Source organism: Lontra canadensis, unplaced genomic scaffold (genome assembly GCF_010015895.1).
Source record: "Lontra canadensis isolate GAN:19392208 unplaced genomic scaffold, GSC_riverotter_1.0 scaffold50, whole genome shotgun sequence".
Classification (NCBI taxonomy): Eukaryota; Metazoa; Chordata; class Mammalia; order Carnivora; family Mustelidae; genus Lontra; species Lontra canadensis.
The window spans coordinates 4041564-4067438 of record NW_022631044.1 but is presented as its reverse complement, the minus strand read 5'-3'; the positions used below and the strand labels follow the sequence as shown (position 1 = coordinate 4067438).

Here is a 25875-nt window from a genome sequence, read left to right as displayed (position 1 = left end):
GAAAAAGCAAACAACAAGAAGAAAATAATTGTATATGTGTAAATGGTAAACAAATATTCTTAATATTCAAGGTATTTTTTCAAACCTATTAAAAAAATCCAAATAACTCAATAGAAAAGTGAGCAAATGATGCAAACAAACAATTTTCCAAAGACATGTAATCCCCAATATGTGTATAAAAATTTCGGTCTCAGTAACAATTAAGGATGTGTGATGTAATATAACGAGACATCACTGTCCCTAGCAATGCTTTTCTAGAAATTTTGGTGTTGGTAAGGACAGGGAATAGGAATTATTATAATGCAGAGCTGATGGAAATGAAAATCTGTACCACCTTTCTGGAGGGTAATACATACTTTTTTTAAAAATGCAAACTCTTTGAACCTGTATTTCTAATTCTAGGAATTTAACCAAAGTGACTGCTTAAGACTGGTGTAGATATAATTTTTAAAATATTTTGTTTATTTATTTGAGAGAGAGAGAATGGGGTGGGAGATTGGGGAGACAAAGGGCGAAGCAGACTTCCCGCTGAGCGGGGAGCGCGATGCAGGCTGGACCCCAGGACCCTGAGATCATGCCCGAGCCAAAGACAGCTGCTTAACTGACTGAGCCACCAAGGTGGCCCAAGACTGATGTAGATATTAAATTTACCTGTATATGTTTTCACTACAGTATTGTTTATAATAGTGATATTGAAAACAATGCCCAGTGGTGAGGCTAAGTTATATCAAGGAACTTTTGTACATTAAACAACAGAATACAAGTCTGCTGTAATGCCCTAAATTAATACTTTTTGAAATGGAAAACTATCCATAATATTGCTTTGAAAACAAAAGCAAAAAAGGGCCTGTTTACAATGGAGGATGATGTATCTGACTAACCCCATTGTTGAAGGAAAAACAAATGAAGGTGAATTTATGGGAAAACGGCTGGGAAAGAAATACGCAGACCTGTTAATAGTGGTTATCTCCTCTGAGCACTGGAGTTTCACACAATTTTTAATTTTCCTCTTTTTTGTTCATTTTCCAATCTTTCTATAAGGTATAATTTAGTTATAACTTTAAAAAGAACACACACATTTCTATCCTTTAAAAAAAAATCTCAGACAGAAACCCCAGTAATTTTGGAGCAGTCAGGTGAAAAAGACCCTCAGGTACACAGATGATATGTATATAAGCTGGTACAATCTTTCTAGAAAGTCATTTGGCCGGATTTCTAAGAGCCAAAAAAATATCATACACTTATACTGAGTTATTTTATTTTTAGGAAGTAGTCCAAAAGAAATAAGATACATGCAGTGCTGTTTATAATGAGAAAGTTTGAACTTAATGTCCAACAAAGGAGAATGATTAAATAAATGATGGAACTCTGTCTGATGGACTCCCATGCTTGCTTCCCAGGAAGCCTGGGGCCCGACAGAAGGCAGTCTGTGCATTTTTCCCTCCGAGGTCTCAGTAAGGTCTGTCCAGCTTTAATAAGCTAATGCTTTGTAAATCTTTGACTTAGCTTAATATAACTCATTCCAAAAGGTTCTTTATCAGGGAAATTGTTTAAACCAGAACCTCGGGAGATTGCCCTCGAGTTCCTGCTAGAATGATCATTCTGGACAATCCTCCTTCGTTGTCCCCTTGGCTCATCTCCCTGCTTCTCTGGGACCTTAGTGCCGGTGGCTGACTGTTGATGGCTGGGAAGTGTTTCACAAATTGCTCTCTGGTGGCCGAGCTGATCATGATGTAGCATTGGCCAATTTCCGTGGTGTAAATAACCCAGCGTGGCTGATGTGGACCTCCAGCATGACATCACTGAACGGAGTTGAGAAGAAGGACACAAAGCACAGTGTTTTATAGTATTATAACCACACAGATAGAACAGGTGTAAATAAACACATGAACAGAAATAATAGTAAAATACAGTAAGTCACTAGGAAGTGGTGAACTCTGAGTATTATTACCTTTATTTTTAATATAAAATATTTCGTCATAAGCTTCTATCATTAAACTTTTGATGACGGCTGTGTTTAACAACTGGCTCACATTGTTCCTGCAAGTGTGACAGTTCATTCTTACGAGCCTCTGTTTGGGGCACCCCACTGCCCTGGCTATCTGCCCTGCTTCATTGTTATAGGACATGTGACCTCTTCCTTCCATGTTTGTACAGAGTCCACCCCTGTTGACTTGCATTGTGGGGGAGAACAGCCACTGGCGCCCTTCCCTGGCCGGGGCCATTTCTCCCTTCCCATCAGTGTCCCCGCCCCCACTACTGTCTCTCTTACGGTTTTTCTCTCTCTCCTCTCTTCATTTATGATGTGCAAGCCTCTTGTGCTCATTTCAGGAAGGTCTTGCAGTTTGCCATTTATGACTTGGTGTGAATATGTTTAACTCTAATGGTTATTTCTTCCCCCAGAGTAAGTGGGACTTTTAAGTAAAGCCTTACTTGTCGTTCTGAAATCCCACTGACCAGGGTTTGATTCATAGCATTCTGATTAACTAGCGCTGTGATCTCAGATCAGCCAGTTAACCTCTCTGACCCTTACTTCCTCACGTCTCTAGTGGGGAAAATAACAGTCTGTCCTTCAGAGAGTTCTTAGGAAGATTTAATGTGATAAAATATTCAAGGCATTTAGCACAGACCCTGGCGCCTAGTAACTGTTTGATGAATGGTACTAACATATTTTGCATTTTATTTTTACTGTTTTTGGATGAAAGTGATATGCTAGCTTTCCAGGTTGCTCTCCACCTACCTGTCTTCCTCTCCCATCCCATCATTATCCTGTCTGCCCTTCAGCTGAATTTTAGGTGAGAAAATTGCTGCTTCCCTTAAAGGGCCAACTTTTGATCTTTCAGGGTTGCATGTATCTACCAGGAAGTACAGTCAAAGAGATTGCCACGAACCCGGAAGAGGCGGGGAAATTTGTCTTTGAAGTCATTCCAGGTAGGCAACCAAAGTGGGGACAGAGCTACATTATATTCCCATCTTACTTCTGGATCCTAGAAGTCAAGGCTGAATCTGTCAGCCAGCTAACCAAATGACCGAGTAAGAATGCATCATCGTTCTGTATGTAGTTAATGAACCTATACTAGCTGATTAGCTAGCAGCCAACTAAGCGGGTGCACACTTGGTTCGACCCTGTAAGCATCTCATGAGGGCGCTCTTGGAGTCAACGTATTCCACTAGGCGCTGGCTCGCTACTCTGGAAAGTACATCAGCCCTGCTCACTAAAAGGAGCCCGGTTTCAAAGTTGAGTGGGACCTTAAAATGAACAGTTACAGTGTAAACCGAGCGTTGTGAAATTGCCATTTTGGTAGGTCACAAATGGTCTCTGTTAGCTACAGAGAGGTCAACAGTCATATGTGGTTCAACACGACCTAATAAGAAATGACAGCTGCGAATTACTGAGTGCTTAACACATGACAGGTGCTGAAAGTCCTGTATCGTGCATGTTAGCAGTGCACTGGAGGGGGCTTCTGCCCAGGGTAGAGTTCCCTTCCTCAAGTGCATCTGGGCTAAGGGGAGTTGGTCCACTCTGTCTCAAGGGGAATTGGTGTTTGTGTGAGCCTGGCACGCTGAGGCTGCTTCTCCCTGTCTCGGGCTCCTTTGCCAGCCCCAGCCTGGCTAGGAACTCCACACAGCAGGGGAGGCCACCAGTCCCCTGACTGGTAAGCACGCGCCCCTTCCCTTAACCTCCTCCTTACCGCTAGCACAGGGCAGCGTGTGCATAAGACACGATGAAGAAGGCAACGTGGCCATGAGGTTAGAGTGCCTGGTCTGGAGCTGGCCTGCCCTGCTCTGAATCCTGGCCCTGCCACTTTCTATTTGGGTAGCTGTGATCAAATTATTTCATTTCTTCCTGCCTCTGTTTGTTTATCTGTGACATGGAGACAATGAAGAGGATAGTGAGAATGAAAGAAAGAACTCGATTTGGCACAATGAAATCGATTTGGCCCATTTGGTATAGTGACTGGTATATAGTTAGTGCCATGTCAGTGTTTGACATTTGGGGATAACTAGAGGAAATTATAAGGTAGAAATCTATCCTGAAACTTGCTACTGCTATAGGAAATGAAGAAAAACAATTTTTAAGGTTCAGCTTTTCTGGGTGGCCTCCTCCCCAGTGGGCACTCCTTTTTTTTTTTTTTTTATCTGAAGTTCTGTCCATCTCTCTTCCTCCTCAAAAGAATAGTTTATTTTTTAGTCTCTCTTCCCTGAGAAAGCCCCACTTCTTCCTACAAGATTCCTTTAGTCCGAGGACCCCTTTCCCAGCACAGTTCATGGGATGCAACCATCCATGGTAACGTGTGTCCCAAGCCTAAATTTCCGTTATGGAAATTACTGAGAGGTCTTCCTTAGGATTCACTGTGGGCTTTGCACCCAAAGCTTAGTGCCCTTGAAGATTGCTAGGCTATGGTATCTCATTATCACGTACACTTGCAGGCCTCTGGGTGTGCTCATGCAAGTGCTTGCACGCACACGTGTCTCATAAGAACAAACAACAATTCTAAAGCAGTAATAAGGTAGGGAACCATTTTCCTAACGGTTTCCTAAAGGAGCCATCATTCTCAAGTCTTCATTCAACTTAAAGTGAGGCAAGCTTCACTTTAGAGACTTTTTAGTTCCTCTTTTTGTCATGATCTCAGGCAAGACGATTCTCAGGGACCAACGCTGGCCCTGAGAAATGGCCTTCCTATTCAGGGCCCTCTCTCTGTGATCACCTGTGTCACTGTCACAAAAGCCAGAGAGAAGCCTTTCCTTGTAGCTCTGCTATGTGTTTCTTTCCTAAGAGCAGGCAAAAATTTAGGGCAAGCCTTGCTCTCCCTACTTACCTCTAGCAGAATAACTATCTGTTTTCCTTCCACCCAAAGGAAGTCATCAAGGATACAGAGAGTTATTCCTCTTGTTGCATTTCATTCTCATACTGCCTGGTGAGATGTAACAACAGATTTATTGAGTACCTGCCATGAGCTAGGCACTACTGTAGGAACCGGGAATCCAGAAAAGAACAAGCCTACATGATAGTCTAATGGGGGAGACTGACAGTGGACTGCTTATGATGGAATAAGTGCAATGGAAAAAATGAAAGCAAATAAAGAGAGAAAAAATTCTGGTTGAGGTGGGGATAGTGGCCGGTCACTTACCATTTTATTTTTTATTTTATTTTTTTTACTTTTTAAAGAAGATTTTATTTATTTATTTGAGAGACAGAGATATTAAGAGAGAGCATGAGCAGAGGAGGGGGACTGGAAAGGGAGAAGCAGACTCTCCACTGAACAGGAAACCCAACTTGGGGCTCCGTCCCAGGACCCTGGGATCATGACCTGAGCTGAAGGCAAACACTTAACCAACTGAGCCACCCAGGTGCCCCTCACTTACCATTTTAAATAGAGCAGACACTCCAGTGTGCCCCACATTAATTGTTTTATAGGGCAGGAAAAGATTTTTGAAATCCTTTTGCTTTTGATCTCTTGAACCTATCTAATATCGTGGAGCTTCACCTTCTTTACCCTTTGGGATGATCTGATTTACAATCCTTCTTGTCATCGGGTCATTGGCTTTTGATCAGAAGGATCAGTCCATCAAAGCCCTGGCCAGTCAGGAGCATCCTGAGAGCTGGGTGTGTCTCAATGGAGTTGAGAGACAAAACTAATGGCAAAACTAAAAGATCTCCCAGAAGTCAGGTTAAACTGAAAAGGCATGTTTTTTACACACAAGAGACTGGAGAATAAGCATGGTGGAGAAGGGTGCCAGATAAATTTTGGCCAAGGTCAAATTGGAAGCCATAGGGGCTAGTAGCAATTATTGGGAGAAAGATCAGGGGCCGAACCTTGAGTGTGGTGGTAACTTTCTGGGTGCCAATGGGCAGGTCTCTTTGCATCTCTGGACTTGAGTTCCATTAGCTACAGAGAGGAAATGATACTAGAGCCCCTTCTATTTCAAAATGATATTGTGATTCCTACAGGATTCTTTAGTTCTACCCTGACCACTTTTTACTTCTCATTTTACTTCTGGAAACACCTAGATCTCAGGAGTGGTCAGGGCCTCCATGGACTGACTCTTCTGGTCAGAAGAGCTGATGACCCAGTGATAGGATGGATTCCGAATAGGGCTGTCCCAAAGCATAAAAGAATGTAGTGATAGTAATTTAAGTTCAAGAGATCAGAACCAAAGGGATTTTGAAGGTCTTTTGTTACTTTGCGAGAAAAGACAGGTTTGGGCACAACTGGGGTGCTAGAACAAACTCTTTTTAAGAGAAATGCCTTGACATTGTGAGAAGAATGAGTTGGTGCTTACACAGACACTTTGAAATTTAATAGCCACTTGTAATCGAAAGGGAATGCTATTATGTTCTTGTCCTTCCTCAGACCTGTGCTTGATGCTTTCCTTCTCCCTCTCTTTTCCTTCTCTGACCCGCTTTCTCTTTTTGTCGCTTTCTTTCATTCTTTCTCTTGGCATCCTCTCCCTGTTCCACCCCCTTGTCATTTCTGCCACCCTGTTGTCTGACAACACAAACCCAGGAAACATTACATATGTCTGTCCATAATCATGGGCTTAAAGTCCAAATGGTAAAGAAAGTCCTAACAAACTTCATTTGTCCATCAACTATGTATTAAGAACCTACCATTTATAATGTCTTGTGCAGGTAGGAGAGTAGAAATTCTGAATGGGAAGCACTGATTTTGTGAGAAAGGCACACATGTGCTCCTTGAGTTGCTGTTATCCTCCCCACCCCAACAGCTGAGCTCATGAGTAGCTTAGGAAAATATCGAAGCTGATGGTGACGGTGTGATGGACTGAAGTCTTCACAATTGTATGGGCTGAGCCTCTCTTCTCTAACACCGACACTGCCCCCTGAACTTCTCTTCTTTTCTGGTCGGAAATGGCTTCTCTCCGCCACAGGAGCAGATCTCAGCCCAAGGCATCCTCCTTGCAAACCACGGGTATTCAGTGGTTTATGTATAGAATTAGGGTTTTGGGTGCATCGATGTTTGGTTCCCTTGAGGATAAGCAGATAAATGCTTTTGTGTTGTTTGAACCAAGGAAGCCACTGAAGTTCAACTTCCCTTCGCTTCCCTTTGTCCCGGCTGCTCACCACTCGAAGACTTTCATTACTATTACTTTTTCCTCCAGCCTCATGGGACCAGAGTCGCACAGGACAGGACTCCTATGTCCTCATGGCCACCTCTCAGGCCGAGATGGAGGAATGGGTTAAATTCCTTAAGAGAGTCGCTGGCACGCCCTCTGGAGGTAAGGACTCTGCAGGCTTTCCTGGGCAGGTGTCTGTGACAGCTCAAAGATGGGGAGTTAGTAGCTCCACACACGATCCCTCCCCGAACAGCGTTCAGCAGAGACCATGAGAGGACAACTCTGAGGTTATTCTCGTTGCCAAGTATTTAGCTTTGCTCCCTGCATGAGCTCAAGAGGCAACTCTAGATTAGCCGGGCGAACTGCAGCCCTTTGCACCGCAGTGGCAAATGTGTACAACATTCTGTGGCACCAGGATTCTGCCCGGTTATGGGGTCATGGGGCCAGAGGGTGATGGCAAGATCTATACTGAAAGCTGGGGGAGGCTGATCAGCACAGGAAAGTGAAGCGGCTGGCTGAAACTGGGGCGGTCAGACTGAGGGGAGGTTCAGGAACTGTGTCCCACCCCCAGGTGCTCTGTGAATTCAGGGTGAGCACTTTTCTGGGCTCCATGACTCATGTGTTTGAGTTTTCTGGCAACCCCGGTGTCGAGTCCATACTAGAGGAGAAACTGCTGTGAAAAAAATATCTGCAATTAACCCAGCGTCCACAAGAGCCAAAATAGGCAGAGAGACCAGATGTCCATTGACAGATGAATGGATAAAGATGTGATATATATACATATATATGTAGATATGTATTATGTGTGTGTGTGTATACACACACACACACACACATATAGATATAATGGAATATTACCCAGCCATCAGAAAGAATGAAATCTTGCCCTTTGCAACGACACAGATGGAACTAGAGGGTATTATGCTAAAAGAAAAAAGTCAGAGAAAGAGAAATACCTTATGGTTTCACTCATATGTGGAATTTAAGAAACAAAAAAGATGAACATAGGGGAAGGGAAGGAAAACCATAAAAGACCCTTAACTCTAGGAAACAAACTGAGGGTTGCTGGATGGGAGTTTGGTGGGGCAATGAGGTAACTGGGTGATGGGCAGGAAGGAGGGCACGTGATGGGATGAACACTGGGTGTTCTGTGTAAGTGATGAAACACTAAATTCTACCCCTGAAACTAATAATACCCTGTATATTAACTAAATTGAATTTAAATACAAATTTGTAAAAAACTAAAACAAAACAAAAACATCTGCAATTGACGAAACAGGTGAATCCAGCATGTGTTTTTTCCTTTCATAAAAATATGAGGAACTGATGTGGGCCATCTCGAGTGATCACTTTCTGTCAGCTTTTTAGGAACACACTTTCTGTCAACTCCAGAATACCCGTATATAATTATCAACTGTGCTGCCTATTATTTTGGAAGTCATGTGGGGGAGCTTTTTACAGTTCCAATATTAAATATTTATTGGATTGCCCAATGGTTTCTTTAGAAATTATGAGCACCATAACAACTTTGTGGAAATTTGAAAAAATATAGGAAAATAATTACCCCTACAACCAGCAGAGGAATTTTTATGCTTTCCTTCCGGGTAATATTCATATCTACATTCTTTTTTTTTTTTTTTTTTTCCCCAGAATGACAAGAATGGAATATATACAATACCTTTTATTTTATAGCTAAAGGCTTTTTCCCATGTTGTTATATCGATTCGTTTCAGGGGTTATTTGGTTGCAAAAAGTAGAAATCGCATGCAATGATGTTAAACAAAGAGGGATTTACTGGGTCGGTACAGTAGCTACTCAGAGACTATGGGAGAATTGCCAAGAGGACTCAAGAGGGTGGGGCCAAGAACTGGACTATGGGCCCAGACCTTATCCTTTTGGATTCTCTGGGGCAGTGCAGCGTCGCATTCTGCTTTTCTCCGCGTACCTGCCTGGGTTTGCCTAAGTTAGCAGTGCTCCGGGACTTACTCCTGCCTGTGGCTCCAGACAGCTGTGCCAGCTTCCCTGGACTTCTCTCTCAAGCAGAGCAGAGGCTGAGCTCAACCTCCACCACCCCATTCCAAACTCCTGAGAAAGAAGACCCACCTGGCTCAGCTGGGGTCAGGAGACCCCTTGCAAACTCAGGAGCTGGGCCAAGGAGGCAGTCCTGCAGTCTGCGACCTGCCTAGCAGGGGGCTGGGAGAAAAAAAGTTACTGATGGGACACCCTAACTCCAGAGTGCCTGCCACCACTGTCCGATCAGCTGCATCCTATTACAAAAAGGGGAGCGTGGTTTCATTAACCATTTCCCAGTTCCTAGACACTTCATTTTTGCTATGCTAATCAGTCCAAGATGAGATTTTTGATTAAAGCTCTCTTCTCTGCCGTTCAGCTTGGGGAGGTTTAGCGGTGACCCTCCTTGTTGGCCCCGAGTCCTGTGGACCATTTCCTGCTTTCCCCAGCCCAGCACTTTAATAGCCACCATGCCTTATATGGTGCTTGGCTCAGCCTTGTCATGGGGAGCTGCTCTACTGGGTCCTACTCCAGGTGGGGATTTCTTCTTTCCCCTACCACGTGAGAAGCCAGTCGAGCGTAAATCCTGCAGGCCAGGGAAAGTCCAAAGGACGAGAAAGAAAGAGTACAGCATATTTATTTATTCAAAGAACAGAATTTGTCCCTGGCGTGGCATTTCAGATGTGCCCAAAGCCTCTAGTTGCATCTGAATGCTAGATCTTGGGAGGAGAAGGCATTTTAAGACAACAGAGGGTCCAGTCTGAGGCCATGAAGCAAGACTGACATTTGTTCTTCCTGTTTGTAAGTCAGGAAACTTCTGTCCTGAGGAAGTAGATGATTAGTCCGAGGGGCCCAGCTGCCAAGGAGTGGGGCCGGGGCTCCTGCCTCCATAGGCAGCTTTGTCACAGCAGACACTCGGAAAGTGCCTCTGAGCCGGGCCCGCTCAATCTGCAGGGCACATCCCTCAACCACTGGAAAGTCACTGAGAGATGTTGCTGCTGCTGCTGCCTCTCTCCAGCCCTCCTGATACTTTTTATGGCCTTTCCCACCCAGAAAAGCTCTCTTCTTAGCATCTCCAATACCAGCATCCTCGTTGAGGCGCCCTACCATCTTATCTGAATTACAACAGTGGTCCCAAAACCAGCTGCCTTGCTTTTCCCCAAATACCCAAGGTATATTCCTGCCTCAGGCACATCGCTATTTGTTGTCTGGAATCCTCTTTCCAGTGTGGCTGTGTGGCTTGGTACTATGCTTTTTTGTAGGTCTTTGCTCAGATATCAGTGAGCCCTCCCTCCATCATCCCATTTGACATTGAATGCCTCCCTTGGCCTATCCTTGACCCTTCCTCTCCCTCTTTCCTTCTTCATTTTTCTCATCAGTACTATGCTCTAGCAGCTTGCTAAATATTTAACTCATTTGTCCGTAGTTGGTCTCCCTGGTAAGAAGGAAACCTTCAATCTACTTGGCAGGAATCTCTTTCTCTGTCTTGCTCAGTGCTGTATCCCAGAATTGAAACAGTGCCTGACACAGTGGATGTGAAGGAATGGCCTTCTCTTCCCATGGTGGTCCAGGGTTCTACTCCCGTAGGCTCTCCTCCTTGCTTGGCGACCATCAGCTTACCTGGGAAACTATGCGGAAAATGGGTCGCTGCCTCTAGAATGATCTCGCTCAAAGTGTGTTAATGGTGAGCTTTGGTGAAACTCTTCATGGCTTGTAGATCCCTTAGATAATCTGATAAAAGCTGTGGAAGCTCTTCCCCAAAAATGGTCCCTTTGTACTACCCAGGTACGGAGTCCAAACTATGTTTTAGAAGTTATTCTCGTGATGGTTTTGCAGAGCCAAGGCCTTTCTTGCCCCAGTCTCTTTTCTGGCTGCCATTCTGCCTTGACAAGAAAGAAGGACCACGTCGTTCCCATGACACACCGAGCTTTTTCCCCTTGGCTCCTCCTTCCTCCTAGCTGCTCTGAACATTCCTCTCACCTTGTCCCATTCTGGGACCATTTCCAATGCATCTCCACACATCCCAGAAATTCTTGGACACCAGCTAGATGTCCAGCAATTTAACTTAGTTCTGACACTATCTGCCTAGAGATAGAATTGGATTGCACGGGCAAAGGGCTCGGTACTGCAAGATGTCTCCCCTTTCATGCATTTCAGGTCCCAGTTTCAAGTCCAGATTGTCACCTGTGCTTTTGACCCAATGGCTATGGATTGGAGGTTCCAATGACCCCTTCCCTGGGTTCAATTAATTTGCCAAAGGGGGTCCCAGAACTGAGGAAACCAGTTTACTTAATAGACTGCCCCTTTATTATAAAAGGATCTAACTTAGGAACAGCCAAATGGAAGAGATGCATGGGTCAAGGTGTGGCAAAGACCATCTCAAGGAATACCAGTCTCCCGGAAATCTTCAGGTATCCATCAACCCAGAAATTCTCCAAACCCCATAGCCTTTTAGGTTTTATGGAGACTATTGCATCAGTATGATTGATTAAATCATTGACTGTTTGTTCTGAACTTAATCTCCAGCTCCTCCCGCTTCTCTGGAGGTCAGTGGGTGGGACAGAAAGCTCCAACCCTGTAATCACTAGGCGGTTCTACTGTTAATCAGCCCACATCCAAGGTGCTTTTCTAAACTCGCCTCATTAACATAACAAAAGATACCTTTATCTCTTTCCTCCAAGCAAATTCCAAGAGTTTTAGGAGCTCCATGGCAGGAAATGGGTGAAAGACCAAAAACATATTTCTTATAGTAAATCACCACATCACTCCTTGGAAAGCAGCACCGTGGTGTGCCTTGGTGTTCTAGGCTTTTCATTGCTAGCCAGCCAATTTATCTCTTTTTTCTGCATTCATCTTTCCTAAGGGCCTGGCTGGAAACGTTAGATTTACTTTTTTTCCCAAAAGTTCTGGATGCAATTCCAAGTTTTCCTAATTTAAGTAGAAGAAAAGGAAGGGAGGTGATCCCATCTGGGCTTTGAGTGACTAGTCCCTTTTATTCTAAACCACCCCTCCCTCCGCTGGACAGCTCTGTGCTGCCTGGATCCTCACCCTGAAGCCAGGTGTCTGCCCCACCCCCAGGGAGCAGGCAGGCCACATTGCAAAATGCTGATTGGTCGGAAATCCTGCCTAGTTCTGCTCTGACCAACCTGGTTGTAAGGCCCGGGCCAGGTCCCCTGTTTTAAGCATATTTGAGTGTTTGCCAACACTAGGCATAGAGTATATGAACAGTGGGTTGTTACATGCCTTGGGTTCCTTTTCTTCCTCTTCTTTCCTAAGTTGTCCACATCATTCAGAACATGATTTCACAATCTACAGCAGGGTTAGCCCGTGGGAGTGTCCTATCTCTGTGATTCATTGTTACTCCGTGTGTTCTGATTCCTTTTCTCTAGATAAACTGGATATTAAGAAGGATGCCTTTTTTCTTTCTTTTTCTCTTTTACCATCTGCCCAAGAAGTTTGATTTTACCTTATTTTTAGTAGTCCCCCATCCCTGGAGACAGATAACTTTTTTTTTTTTTTTTAAGATTTATTTATTCTATTTGCGAGAGCGAGAGAGTGAGCATGAGCTCGGGGAGGGACAGAGGGAGAGAGAAAGAATCTCCAGCAGACTCCCTTTTTAGTGTGGAGCCTGACACAGGCCTCGTTCCCACGACCCTGAGACCACGACCTGAGCTGAAATTTAGAGTTGAACGCTCAACCCACTGAGCCACACAGGCGCCCCAAGACAGATACTTATTCATTCATTTACTCAACAAATATTTCTTGAGCATGAGCCAAGCACTGTGCTAGCTCTGGGGATACCCCAGTGAGAAAACACTAAGTCTCCTCTAAGTCTAATAGAAGACAGAAATGAATCGACCCCCAAACCATAACATTACAACTGGGAAAAGTACCATGAAGGAAGAACCCATAATGCACGGTGGGGAGAAATGTCTTTGTCAAGAAGTTTAGGGAAAGCTTCCCTGAACTAGTGATGATTAAGCTTAAATCTGAAGGGTTAGTAGAGGCTGAGTAGGCAAAGGAGGGAGAAGAGGAACAGTATCTCAGTCAGAGGAATAGCACATACCAAGGTCCTGTGACAGAAAGGAGAACAGGCTCTGGAGTGAGAGGAAGGTGAGAACAGTGGACATAGCCTTGCTAAAGCTGTCGGTCTTCCTCCTAAGGCAGCTTGGATGAGGGTGGTGCTGGTGAAGATGGAGAAAAGTAAGCAGGTGTGCAGAACATTTCCAAGGCAACGTTGCCACGACATGGGCGTGAATGTGGCATGGAAGGAGAATGTGGTGTCGATGGAGTCTTTGATTCCCAGCCTATGAGCCATGAACACTGGGTGGGGGGGGGGGCATCGCATTACTCCTCCTGGCAATCCCTCCTGCTCTCACCTGTCCCCTCATGATGCTGAGAGTCCATTCCAAGTCTCCTGGGCATGTCTGGCGGGGTTGCTGCACTATTTGCTAAAATCTTCTCAACGGGAGGGGGGAATCGTCTCGGTTTACCCCACAACCCACCTCCAAGATCATTCTCTCTGAAGGCTTGACTGAGCCACGTGCAACTCTGAAAGCATTTTCAGACAAGGGTGGGCTGGCTTCATCAACACTAAGTGAAATCCTGTGTTCCTGCCAGACACTTTGATATATGGGGCAATGCTGGTAAGGGCTTGTGTGGGGAATTTTTTTTTTTTTTTAACCCACCTCCATTCTATTCCTTGAATGGCAGTTGACAATTAGCTGCTAAGTAAAAGGAGGCACTTATTTTTATTGCGGGCCCTGACAGCTTTATGTTCACTCTTTAAAAGCCAAGACTCATGTGTATAAAGGTGAGTGGGGAGGGGAAGTAGTGTGGGAAGGAGGGAGGGAGGGCCTGGGGCAGGTGCCGACAGATCCCATGATTTCCGCGCTGGAGTCAGAACCTGAGCAGTATTTACAAGCATGTGCTGATCTGGAATCGAGAGAGGATGGTTCTTCCAGGTTGGAGAGGAGGGAAGGCTTGAGGCTGGCCCCGGCAGAGGCTGTGATTCCTCGGACCCCATCATGCCTCATGTTCTTAGGATGCCGCAGTGGGACCTGGGCTGTGGCTTTTCTGCCCTGGCACTGCTCTCTTGCTGGAATTTCAGGAGGAAAACCCCCAAGCTCCAAAAGAAAGGTATTTCTTCCCTATTTTGTGATTCAACTCTTCCACTAAAAGGCACTCTGCCCAGCTCCCCTTCCCTCTCCTATGGAGATGGGGCTGTTTCTGGAACTGACCCCCCTGGAAAGCAGGTACCAGGGCTGGGTCAAAAGGCGAGTGGGTGGGGGGCACCTGGGTGGCTCAGTGGGTTAAAGCCTCTGCCTTCGGCTTGGGTCATGATCCCAGGGTCCTAAGATCAAGCCCTGCATCCGGCTCTCTGCTCAGCAGAGGGCCTGCTTCCCCCTCCCTCTCTGCCTGCCTCTCTGCCTACTTGTGATTCCTCTCTCTCTGTCAAGTAAATAAATAAAATCTTAAAAACAAAACAAAAACCACAAAAGGCCAGTGGGAAAGAGGGGACAGGGGCGGGGCAGTCCTTCTGGGCTGGACCAGAGGCAGTGTGGGGAGGGGCTCTTGTCTTGAACCCAGGAGTGTATGTGTGATACGAAAGGGAGAGATGAGGTTAGAGAGGAGTTGACAGATAATCCTTCTGCTTTCGCTTCCCCAGAGCAACTCAGTATCCTGGGGCTGCCTAGCAAGTCTGAGGAGGAAGCTTAGAAGTAAAGGGTGGAACGGAGGATGGCCACAGAGACTAGGAAGCCGCCTACCCCTTTCTTGTTCCCCTTGAGACTTAATGATGTCTGAAATTTCACCTAGACAATTGTATTCCACTGGCTTTAAACAAGAAAGATTAAAGTATTAAATTTAGAATCATGAGGTAAATACAACAGTGGACAAGTTCCTAATCTAAGTCTCAGTTTATCCATCTGTAAAATGGAACAATAATATCTATTTTTTTGTAAGGTTCTTTTTTTTTTAAACTTCTTTTCAGTGTAACAGTATTCATTGTTTTTGCACCACATTTTGTAAGGTTCTTATGAGGACTAAGTGAGAGCACACACGACACCTTCTAGGGCATGTCTTCATAAAATTAGCTTAATTAATTAAATGTATTAATAATTAGAATTATTACACTATGTATTAGAATTAATCAATTAAGATTTGTACCCATTAAGATGGCAATGTCTCTATTAATAGTGACTGGACCAGAGTGAGGAGCAATTTTGAGTTACTGACTGGCTGGCCAAGGGCAGGAAGAGCAGGGGCACTAGTTCCTTGAAGGAGTGGGGGCAGCCTGAGAGGCAGGGGAGCCCGAGGTGGAGAACGGTCTTCGAGTGCCTCCCACCCCACTGTCTGCTGTCTTCTTCCTTCCCTCGTTTCCTTGGGGTCTAGGCTCTTTCATGTCCACCCAGGATCAAAGGGTAGTGATCAGGACTGAGAAGTCAGAGGTAGGTGTGACTCAGGATTGGGTCTTTGGAGTTCCAGGAAGGTTTTCTATTCCAGACTCCTCATATGTGATTGGAGATGGAGAGTGACAAAGCTTGATTGAAACAGACTAAAGAAAACCAGGAGGCTCTTCCTCTTCTGTTGGTCCTGTGGTATCTACAGCCTGCTGTGGCCATTTCTTGCTGGAGGGAAGAGCTCTGACTGATTTCTAGGCTGGAGGCATGTAGTTCAGTGTCTTTGTTATATGGGTAATATGAAAAGAGTGGGAGTGCTAGGAAGCACATGAGGTTGAGGGAAGGAAGGCCCAGGACACTCCAACATTTAGAAGACAGGGAGAATAGGAGGAATCATCCGAGAAGGCTGAGGAAGTGTGGCCCGTGAGATAAATTGAGAACCAAGTGGGAGTGCCAAAAACCACGAGAAAAGTGTCTCAAGAGGAGTGATTTGCTCTGTCACATGGTGCTGATAGAGCAGTTAAGAGGAAGACTGAGAATTTGACTTCTTGGTTTCAAAAATGTAAAGGCCATTGATCTCTTTGACAAGAGCAAGTTTGGAGAAGTGCTGATCAGAGTACTTTCAGAAGAGAAGGAGTGGAGGACGAGAGCAATGGGAGACCGCTGGTGAAAGCTCTTCAAGGACTGGTCCATCATGCGCCAGGCTCTGTGCCAGGAAATAAAAATAGAGGGTAAACCAGACGGGCTGTCTGCCTTTGAGGAGCCCACAGTCCAGAAGAAGAGAGACATGTTTAAAACTAAACTACCTGAGAAATGGTAGGATAGAGCTATCTATGGGAGCTCTGGGAGGACAGAGGAGGGAGGGACCAGTTCCCTCTGAGCAGAAGAGAGTTGGAACTCCTGCTGCTGGAAAATCAGGTTCCCAGGTGGGGAGAAGGAGGAAGGATGTTAGTTCCAGAGTTTTCAAAAGCAAAGACATTTTTTTCATTATTTTTATCCTAATCTCCAGCTACCAGAGAGGCTGGTCCACAGCAGATACTCAGTTTGTATTTGTTGAATGACTTTGTGAATTCTAGTGGGAGGAGTTTACAAGAAACAGGGTTGCAAAAGAAACCATCACAATAATTTTGACAGCGAGGACAGAGAAGAGAGATGGTTTAATTTAGAAAGTGCTGATCGGTTTGGAGGGAAAGAGAGGGTGTTGCAGACAATCCTAACACTCACCCTTCAGCTAATGAGGTTTGTTGAGTGCAAGTACCTTGCGTTGATGGCTTTGTACTCTCTGTGCCTAGGAAAGTGCCTGATGCTTTAGTGCTTGAGTGACTGAATGCTATTTATTGGGAAGAAGGCTACAGGATAAGTAGTGATTTGGGAATGTTGGGGGTGGGATGAGAGTGAGATTGGAGAAGACACTGGGGGGACTGCCATTAGACTTTTGATGGGAAAGGATGGATGGATGGATGGATAGATAGACAGATAGCTCTGAACCAGACGTGTGGATTTACAATTATCAGTCTATAGGTGATATCCAAATGTACCGAATCATGGGACCTTGCCAAAGAGAATATCTAGAGGGAGGAGACGGCTGAGTTGGAATGCCAGGAAGCGACATACTAAAGGAGCAGGTGGAGGAAGGAGCACAGTAAAGAAGATTGCAGAGAAGCCAGCAAGGACATAGGAATAGAATGAGAACAGATGGCTTTGTCATCATGTAGGGATAAAGTCTTGATGAGGAAAGAGAATCAACAGCATCAAGAGTCTTCAGGGAAGACTAGCAGGGTGTGGAATGGACATAGGCCATGCCTGGCCATTTCTGAACTGGAAATTTTATTGAGTGGATTGGGTGGAAAGACTCAGGCTAATGGAACCAGACTGGGATGGGCTGAGAGGCTGAGAGGTTGATAAGTGAAGAAGTAGAGCCCGTGAGGCTGGAAGTAGACATGTTCTCTTATGAGTATACTGATGAAGACAGGAAGACAAGTAGTGGTGTTTGAGAGCTGGGACAGGAAGTTATTGTTTAATAAATTGGCAGACTTGGATGCACTTGGGCTCTTTCAATTGAAAGAAGAAAAATTTAAAATACAAAAGAAGTGAAGTCCTAGAAGAGGTAAGAAAAGATGGAACCCACAGGCTGAGAAAGCAACATTTTAGAGGAAAGCACAGGGTTGTTTTCTTCCTCTGAGAGCAGACAGACAGACAGGCAGAGGAGGAGGGACCAGAGAGTCAGGGCCTGGGGATGAGGATGTCATCATCATGTCCTCACTTAGGAAGAGAAGTTAAAGAGGAGCCAAGGTCATCTGCTGAGATAGAGAAGGGAAGGAAGGGGTGGTGAGTGCAAGGCAAGTGGGGAAGATTTGGAACCAAGTTTTTCCCGAGATTGGGAATATGACCTTCCATGATATGGAATGCTGTGTTCCCTGGGAGCTCTGGGAGCTCTGGTTGACCAGATGGAGGAGTGGAGAGGGTACTGGGAATCAGCAGAGCTGAGATGATGGAGGAGAGATGAGGGTTGGGATGTGGGTTTGCTGGTGAGAGTGACATCACAACGATTGAGTGCAGGGCCTGGAAGGGATAGAGGATGAGCACATCCTCTCATCCCTGGGGAGAAAAATTACAGGACTTGCTACCCAGAGGGTTGCAAGAAGGAGCTGGATTCCAGGTCACCTGCAAACAGAGCACTTGCCTCTGGACCTTGGGAATAGAGCTCCCATCTGACAGCACTGACGTCTCCACATACATTCCCACATTGTGTTTAGGATATGGTTCCTTGTCAGGGTCCAGGGGCCCCCTTCAACCTGAGTTTCAACTGCTCTGAAACCCATCTGCCTCCCTCTTTGAGGTGGCCCTCAAGGGATTTTTACAAATGCCATGTGGTCTGTTTTAAGTCAGATTATTTCAATCATTCACAGACATATAGGAACCAAATTCTATACTGCTGTTGATATTCTCTAATTGTTTCTTATTACATTGCATGTTGTCCTTTCATTTCCATGACTCAAGTGCAATCTTATTGAAAGCAAGAACCATATCCTACATTTTCTTGTCTGTATTACTCATTCCACATGGCCTGCTGCTGACACTCAATAAATGTTAGGGTGAAGCTGAATTCTTCACCAAGGAGATCTCTACCAGTGCCTAAACTAAAGAAACACCACAGTTGTGATTAATCAGGGAAAGCACTTGCTTAAGAAATAATTCTTTAAGTAATTCAGCAAAACATACTCTCTATCTACCTTATGCCTGGCTGAACACTGGGGATGAAAAGAGAGCATCTCCATATTTCCAGCAATGGGGAACCTAGTCGTGCAGAGAGTATGGGCACATACAAATAATTACCATACAGTGTCAAAAGGGATTGTGACATTTTAGAAGGAATACAGGTACACAAAGTAGCTACAAAGTCTCTCAGGCTGGGGTCAAGGAAAGGTTGGCAGATGTGATGATATTTGAGTCAGGCCAAGGAAGACAAATAGAATTCCAGCAAACAAGGAAGGAGAGATGAACAGACTGGGCAATGAGAAGACCATCCAAGGGCATGATGACTGGAGAGTGTTGTGGCTTTGGGGAACATCAGGGAGAGGTGTCTTCAGGGGTCAGACCGGGGTTGCGGGGGCGGGGTGGTCAGATGGAATGCCAACCCAAGCAATGCCAGCCCCAACTTTCAGACTCTAGCTATAAAAATAGTTCATCAAACAGTCTCACTGAAATGCAGTAAGTAAAACAGACAACAGTCCAGTGGATTTGGTTGGGAGTAGGGAGTACAAGGACCACACCCCCCCACAACCCCATGCTCAGTTCCTCCTAGATTCACCTCCCTCACCTCCCAGCACCTGATTTGATGAGGTGCTGCAGAGGAAGCCCCTAGGACTTTGAGGGGTAATTTGGAAAATGCCACTATGACAGCTGGAGAAGAAGTAGATGACTATTAAGAGCAAGGTTGGGGGGCGAGGGAGTGTGCTTAGGTAAATTGGAGGTGGTTTAGAAAGGTAAGCAGCAAGAGAGTTTTGAAGACATCAGAAGGGAAGAGACCGCAGCTGTCATAGGTGAGAGAGTAGTCTAGTCTGGCTTAGGGCAGTGGCTGGGAGTGCAGAGGACACAGTAGATTCAAGAGCTCCGGATAGCTTTTCCCAGGTGGAATCCACATTAGTTAGAGACTGGATACAGGGGACCCACCAGAGAGAGACCCATGGGGAAAACCAAAGGACTTTGGGAAGCAGTGTCCTGGTAGTTGAAATGGTCATTGTAGCAGGGGCCTAATTATGACAGAGGGAAAATCAGGTGGAGGTGAAGCCATGACCTGTCTTCTGAGCTTCCAGGAACCAAAGGGCCTGGGTACCTGGTAGGAGAATGGGTAGCCAATGATTATCCCGACTTAAAAACTAACCTTGTTGTACCACTGGGATGGGGAAATTATAGAGCCAAGTACTGACAGGGCTGGGTTAGAACTGGTCCACACATGCTTTGCTGGAGGCAGTGTAATCTGGAAAAATATTTTTGGACAACAATTTGCATACCATTGAGTCATAAAAATGTTCAAACCACTTGACCTAGTAATTCAACGTGTGGGAATCTGCCCTAAGGAAATAGTTCAAAAGAGTAAAAAGCCTATGTTCACCCATCCAAATGTTAATTAATCAATTAAGCAATTAATTAGAAATTATACGTTGCACTGAATACATTCCAGGAACTCTGCTTGGTGGATAAGCATGTTCACTGTGGCGATTTTAAAAATAGTAAAACATATGGGGTGCCTGGGTGGCTCGGTCAGATGGGCAACCAACTTTGGATTTAGGCTCAGGTCACAATCCAGAGTCCTGGGATCAAGCTCTGGGTCTGGCTTCTCATCTGCTTGAGGCTTCTCCCTCTCCCGCTGCTCCTCCTTGCAAATCTTTAAAAAAATAAATAAATAAAAGTAGTAAAACATAGTAAACAATCTAAATTATTAAAAATGCTGCAATGGTTTCATACAGTATGAGACAGCCGTGTGATAGACTGTTATATTTTGAAGCTTTATGACACAAGCAGAATTCAAAATGGCCTGTTTTCTGCTTCGGTTAAGAGCACATTTCCTTGAGTTTACTGCCAGGGCTTGAATTCTGACTACCAAGCCTTGGCACGTGACCTTGGCAAGTTCACTAGTGCCTCTGAGGCTCAGTGTCTTTCGTAGTAAGGTGAGTATAACGACTCTACTACCTCGTGGGGTTACTGTAGAGATTAAATGAGAATGGGTATGCACAGTGCTTAGCACAATTTCTAGCCCACAACATGTACTCAGTGAAAGTGAGTTGTTATTTTAAATTTGTAAGAATGTGGGTCAAGAGAGAAAGACTGACAGAGACTGCCCCAAATGTATAGCCCCAGGAAATATTGTGGGTGACTTGTCTCCTGCCTTTCATCTAGTATCATTGCACTATAGCTTTGGAGGGTACAGGGAACACAAACAAATCCAGATCTGGGCAAAGCACTTCGACCTACCAGTTCATCCAGTGGAAGTCAGAGTGATGGGCAGGTCCTGTCTTTCTCTTCCCAGCTGTGTTTGGCCAGCGTTTGGATGAGACCGTAGCCTATGAGCAGAAATTCGGCCCCCACCTCGTGCCCATCCTGGTGGAGAAGTGTGCAGAGTTCATCCTCCAGCATGGTCTGAATGAAGAGGGCATCTTCCGACTGCCTGGGCAGGACAACCTGGTGAAGCAGCTCAGAGATGCTTTTGATGCCGGGGAGCGGCCCTCCTTTGACAGGTACCCTGTCCTCACCATACCCTCCCCCTGCCTCACTCGGGCAGGGACTCTTCTCTCTACCAGCTGAGCTATAAGACTTGCACAGCTGCTTCCACAACCCTGGCTGGCGAGAAAGAGAGCCTTGTGTTTTGCTGATCACCTACAGGAGGAATGACGTGAACTAGAACGAGGGCCTTGCTGATGTAGCGGGAGGGGGAGTGCCATGGTGGGAGGGGACCTAGCTCGAGGCTCACACTGCCAGGCTGATGAGGACTGTGGCAGAGCTGAGCTGTCTCTATGGTCTGACTCAGCGTGGTGGAGAACGTACCGTCTCTATACCCAAGGGCTCTGATGTTCTTCCACAGCTTTCCAGAAGTGTCCAGAACCAGGACTTCTTGTTAGTTTGGGAGACTGCCGTAGCGTCCACCTCTGAACTTAGTTCTGAGCCTTTTTGGAGAGAGTACATACTGATGACTTAGCAGACTGGCGTCCCCCCATGTCTCCCTTGTGGAGGTTGCCCAGGTTTGGTTGGGGCCTGCCAGCTGTAGTGACATTTCTTCTTGCCATCTCCTGCCCGCCCAACCTCCTGCTGCTCCCTAGCCAGGGTTTCTTGCTCTGCCGCAGCCAGCTGGTACACCCTCCACCCCGACATTGGACGCTCTCCGCCTGTTGTGCAATATTCACCCTGGTTGCCTGTGTGTTCTTGTCCTGCTGGCATGAAAGAGCTATTGTTCTTTCCAAATCAGCAGCTCATAAATCAAGATTTGGGGAGACAGGCCTCAACTCTATCCAGTTTCCAAAGGTTGAAATTCCCCAAGAGGCTATTTATGACCTAGGAACAGGGTTGATCTTGGGAGAATCATGAACAGCTACATGCCATTAGGTCCCTCTCCCTGATATCCTCCCCCGTCACCAGCAATGCCCGTTCTCCCCCTGAAGCATCTCTCATACCACCTGTTCTCTCCAGTCTCACAGCCACTGTCTGAGTTTGGCCCACCACATGTCCGTCTCTGCTGCCCTCGGTGTGCAGTAGGTTAACTTATCAAGCGTGCTCTATTTTGACAAGAAAGCAAGGGTGGAGTTGTTACTGTACCTGTAGCAGGTAATGGGCATCAAATTTATGGACCTCTCAGCAACACTATAAATTGCATTTCATTATCAGACAGCTGTTCAATTAAGCTCACCAACTTTGTATTCCATTTTCTTCTTATGTTTTTAATTAGCTTTGAGTTGATCAAAAGATACAGGTGAGTTGTTGCTAAAGGGATGTGAACAGTCAGCCAGGAGGGATAGAGGTGATTGTAGGGTTTTGTCAGATAACCTGCCCTGGGCTTGATTTTATGGACCTATAAAGTCAGCCTGGGTGGTGGAGTCATAGTCTTTGATTCCTGGGAAATATTTGGGGCTGGAAGAAGGAAAGTTACACAGCTTGTCATGACTCTTCCACCCTCAGAACTAAGAAGTAGAGTTTACACACCCAGAACTAGGAGGGGTCACCTGGGGGCTCTTAAGAGTCCTCCTAGGGCCGAGACTTAGGTCTACGTAAACTTTGTAGGTACTCATCCAGACCTACATTGGTCATATGTGTGGTTCTAGATCCCCCAAATTATCTCACTGGAATGAAGAGAAACAAAGGAGCTTTTATTTGGTAGATTCTAGAGCACCTAGATCTGATTCTCATTAAACATATACATGTACATTTTAAAATCTCTTTGTTGAGCTTCTGCCATCCACAAAACTAATGGGCTTCTGATAGCTGTAGTTGTCTGAGACACATACAGACGTGCCACATTTTAAGGTCCGTGCTACCACGGAAGGATTGGCAGAGTCATCCGTGGTGCCTGGGCTAATCTCTGGGGGAGCAGGGGTTGAACTCAGAAGTCACCTGGCTCCTGATTTGCCCTTGTCCTTGACTTTATTTTTTTTAATTAATTAATTTATTTATTTGACAGACAGAGATCACAAGGAGGCAGAGAGGCAGGCAGAGAGAGAGGAGGAAGCAGGCTCCCCTCTGAGCAGAGAGCCCGATGCGGGGCTCGATCCCAGGACCCTGGGATCATGACCTGAGCCAAAGGCAGAGGCTTTAACCCACTGAGCCACCCAGGTGCCCCTGTCCTTGACTTAAAAAAAAATAATTTAAAGATGTTTCATTGGGTTGAAGGAAGAGCAAAATCAGGAAAAATCATGCTGGAAATTTAGACTACAACTGTGACAACTGATTTGACCCTGTTACAATGGGAGCACAGATATTAAACCAAAAATTTCCTGAAATAATTGCATAATTTTCATTGTGTTAAGTGCTAAAATTGAAAACTGGATGGTACTCTGAGAACATAGAGCAGGAGCCCCCCACCTTTTTAAAGATTTATTTATTAGAGAGAAAGTGGGGGAGAAGGGCAGAAAGAGAGAGTCTTTTTAAAATTTTTTTTATTATGTTAGTCACCATACAGTACATCATTAGTTTTTGATGTAGTGTTCTATGATTCATTATTTGCATATGACACCCAGTGTTCCATGCAATCCATGCCCTCCTTAATACCCATCACTGACCTAACCCATCCCCCCCATCCTGCCCCTCCCCTCTGAAACCCTCAGTTTTTTTCTGGAGTCCACACTCTCTCATGGTTCATCACTCCCTCTAATTTCCCCCACTTCAGTTTTGCCTTCCTTCTCTTAATGTCCTCCATATTATTCCTTATGTTCCACATATGAGTGAAACATATGAAAATTGTCTTTCTCTGCTTGACTTATTTCACTCAGCCTAATCCCCTCCAGTTCCATACATGTTGACGCAAATGCTGGGTATTCATCCTTTCTGATGGCTGAGAAATATTCCATTGTCTAAATGGACCACATCTTCTTTATTGATTCGTCTGTTGAAGGGCATCTCAGCTTAAGTGGACTTGTAGTTAAGCCCAACCCAGGACTCACTTTCACAACCCTGAGATCACAACCTGAGCCAAAACCAAGAGTAGGATGCTTAACGGACTGCATCACCCAGGTGCCCCAGAACAGGAGCCTTTTGGCATATTCTGGTGGATTTACAGAGACCCTCCAAAGAGAAATGACATTTACACTCAGACACATTAAACAGGCACGAAGGGTTAGTCAGGACAAGCAGAATTATCTTCCCCCAGTAAAATGAATCAGGAAGCTTCCTCTGGTTTTAAATATTACCAGATGATTTATATAGATAATTGTGCTCTTTGGTTATAACTTTGAAGCATCTACACTATATCAATGGGTATAACCCTTTCTTTTTTCTAATGTTAGATATTTTTGCTGTCATAGTTTCTTCTGATTGAAGTTTGTGGTTTTTGTTGTTGTCATTTATCTTCAAAAGATTCTGTTTTTTTAATGTATCATTGATACTGTCTTTCTTATTTCAAATTGTTGTTGGCAACATTCGTTGCTTGGGTGTAATTTGTGTGTTGGGGGCTGCGCCAAGCAGTGGACAGAATGTCAGAGAATGGAACCGTGGAGGCAGGAGGCCAGAGAGGAAGCTGGGGCAAGATCCTGGCAGGAGGCCATTACCTTCTAAAATAGAGCAGTGAAGGGTGGGGGCCAGGACTTAGAGCAACTCACATGACATTCGGGTAGGATTGAGGGGCTTGGGAAGCTAACTGGATGTGGAGTGAGGGAGAGGTCCTGGATTCTTACTAAGACCATAGAAAAGGTTGCAGTGCTGGGGCATGAGGAGGACCCACTCTTGGACTTTAGGATAATGTGTGTCAGCAGGTTGTCTTTCTGCCGTTTTCTTGGGAACTTCTCATGTATTTCGACAAGAGGGCTTTGCCCAGGAATATTTTTAGGCAGTGAGTCAGCAGGGAAGGCTTTTCCAGAATCCCCACCTTAAGTGAATGGTTCCCACCCTCAATTTCCTGAGGCAGCAGTGGACCACAGTCTGGGCTCTATGCCAGTTCACGGTCTCATTTTGAGGCTGCAAAAGGGGGGCCTTTTCAGGAGACAGCTCTGAACACTGGCTATTAAAACAAACAAAAGATACTTACTCGGGAGGTCAAGACAGAGCTTTGCAGTCAAGTCCTGACATTCTCATTTCTGCCCCTTCCAATGTCTCCCTTCTCCTCCTTCTGCCCAAACTGACCCATTCTGCCCCTTCTCCAGGAAGCTCTTCTACCAGCCAATTCTATATTTCCCATCACTGAAACTAAGGAGACACTCACATGGTGTGAACCTCTTACCACATCGTAGCTTTTCAAAATACTACCTGGACAGTTGAATAATTTCTTCACTAATGAACTTCAAGCATATGGTAGACTCAGACTTATTTTCTCTTACTGCAGAATAAATGCAGGAGCTCTAGAACCACAGGTCAGTGGACTTCGATGAAGGGCCACATATGAAATATCGAAGCTTTGTAGGCCAGATGGTTTCTGCTGCAGCTTCTCAGCTCAGCTCTTAGCAGAGTCTTTGCACAAAATGAGCCAAAGACAATGCAAAAATGAATGAACATGACTGTATTCCTGTAACACTGTAGGGAGGCTGAAATTCAAATTTCATATTTTCACAGGCCATGAAATAAGCTTCCTTTGAGTTTTGTTCCCAACCATTTAGATACATAAAATCCATTCTTAGCTCAAAGGCTGTACAAATACAGGCAGTGGGCCAGATTTGACTCCTGGGCCAAGGGTTACCCACTCCTGCTGTAA

At 45.3% G+C, this 25875-nt stretch overlaps 1 protein-coding gene across 2 annotated transcripts in view; it reads left to right on the top strand.

Moving 5' to 3' along the window:
- Positions 1–25875, top strand: part of ARHGAP25 (Rho GTPase activating protein 25) — an 83637-nt gene that overhangs the window by 44437 nt on the left and 13325 nt on the right. The window contains exons 3-5 of one of the 2 annotated variants that reach the window (XM_032873746.1): positions 2844–2931; positions 7123–7239; positions 21019–21226. In XM_032873746.1, coding sequence (XP_032729637.1) covers positions 2844–2931; positions 7123–7239; positions 21019–21226 — 413 coding nt within the window. The remainder of the gene's footprint in view (positions 1–2843; positions 2932–7122; positions 7240–21018; positions 21227–25875) is intronic. The other variant, XM_032873747.1, reaches the window with a different exon arrangement.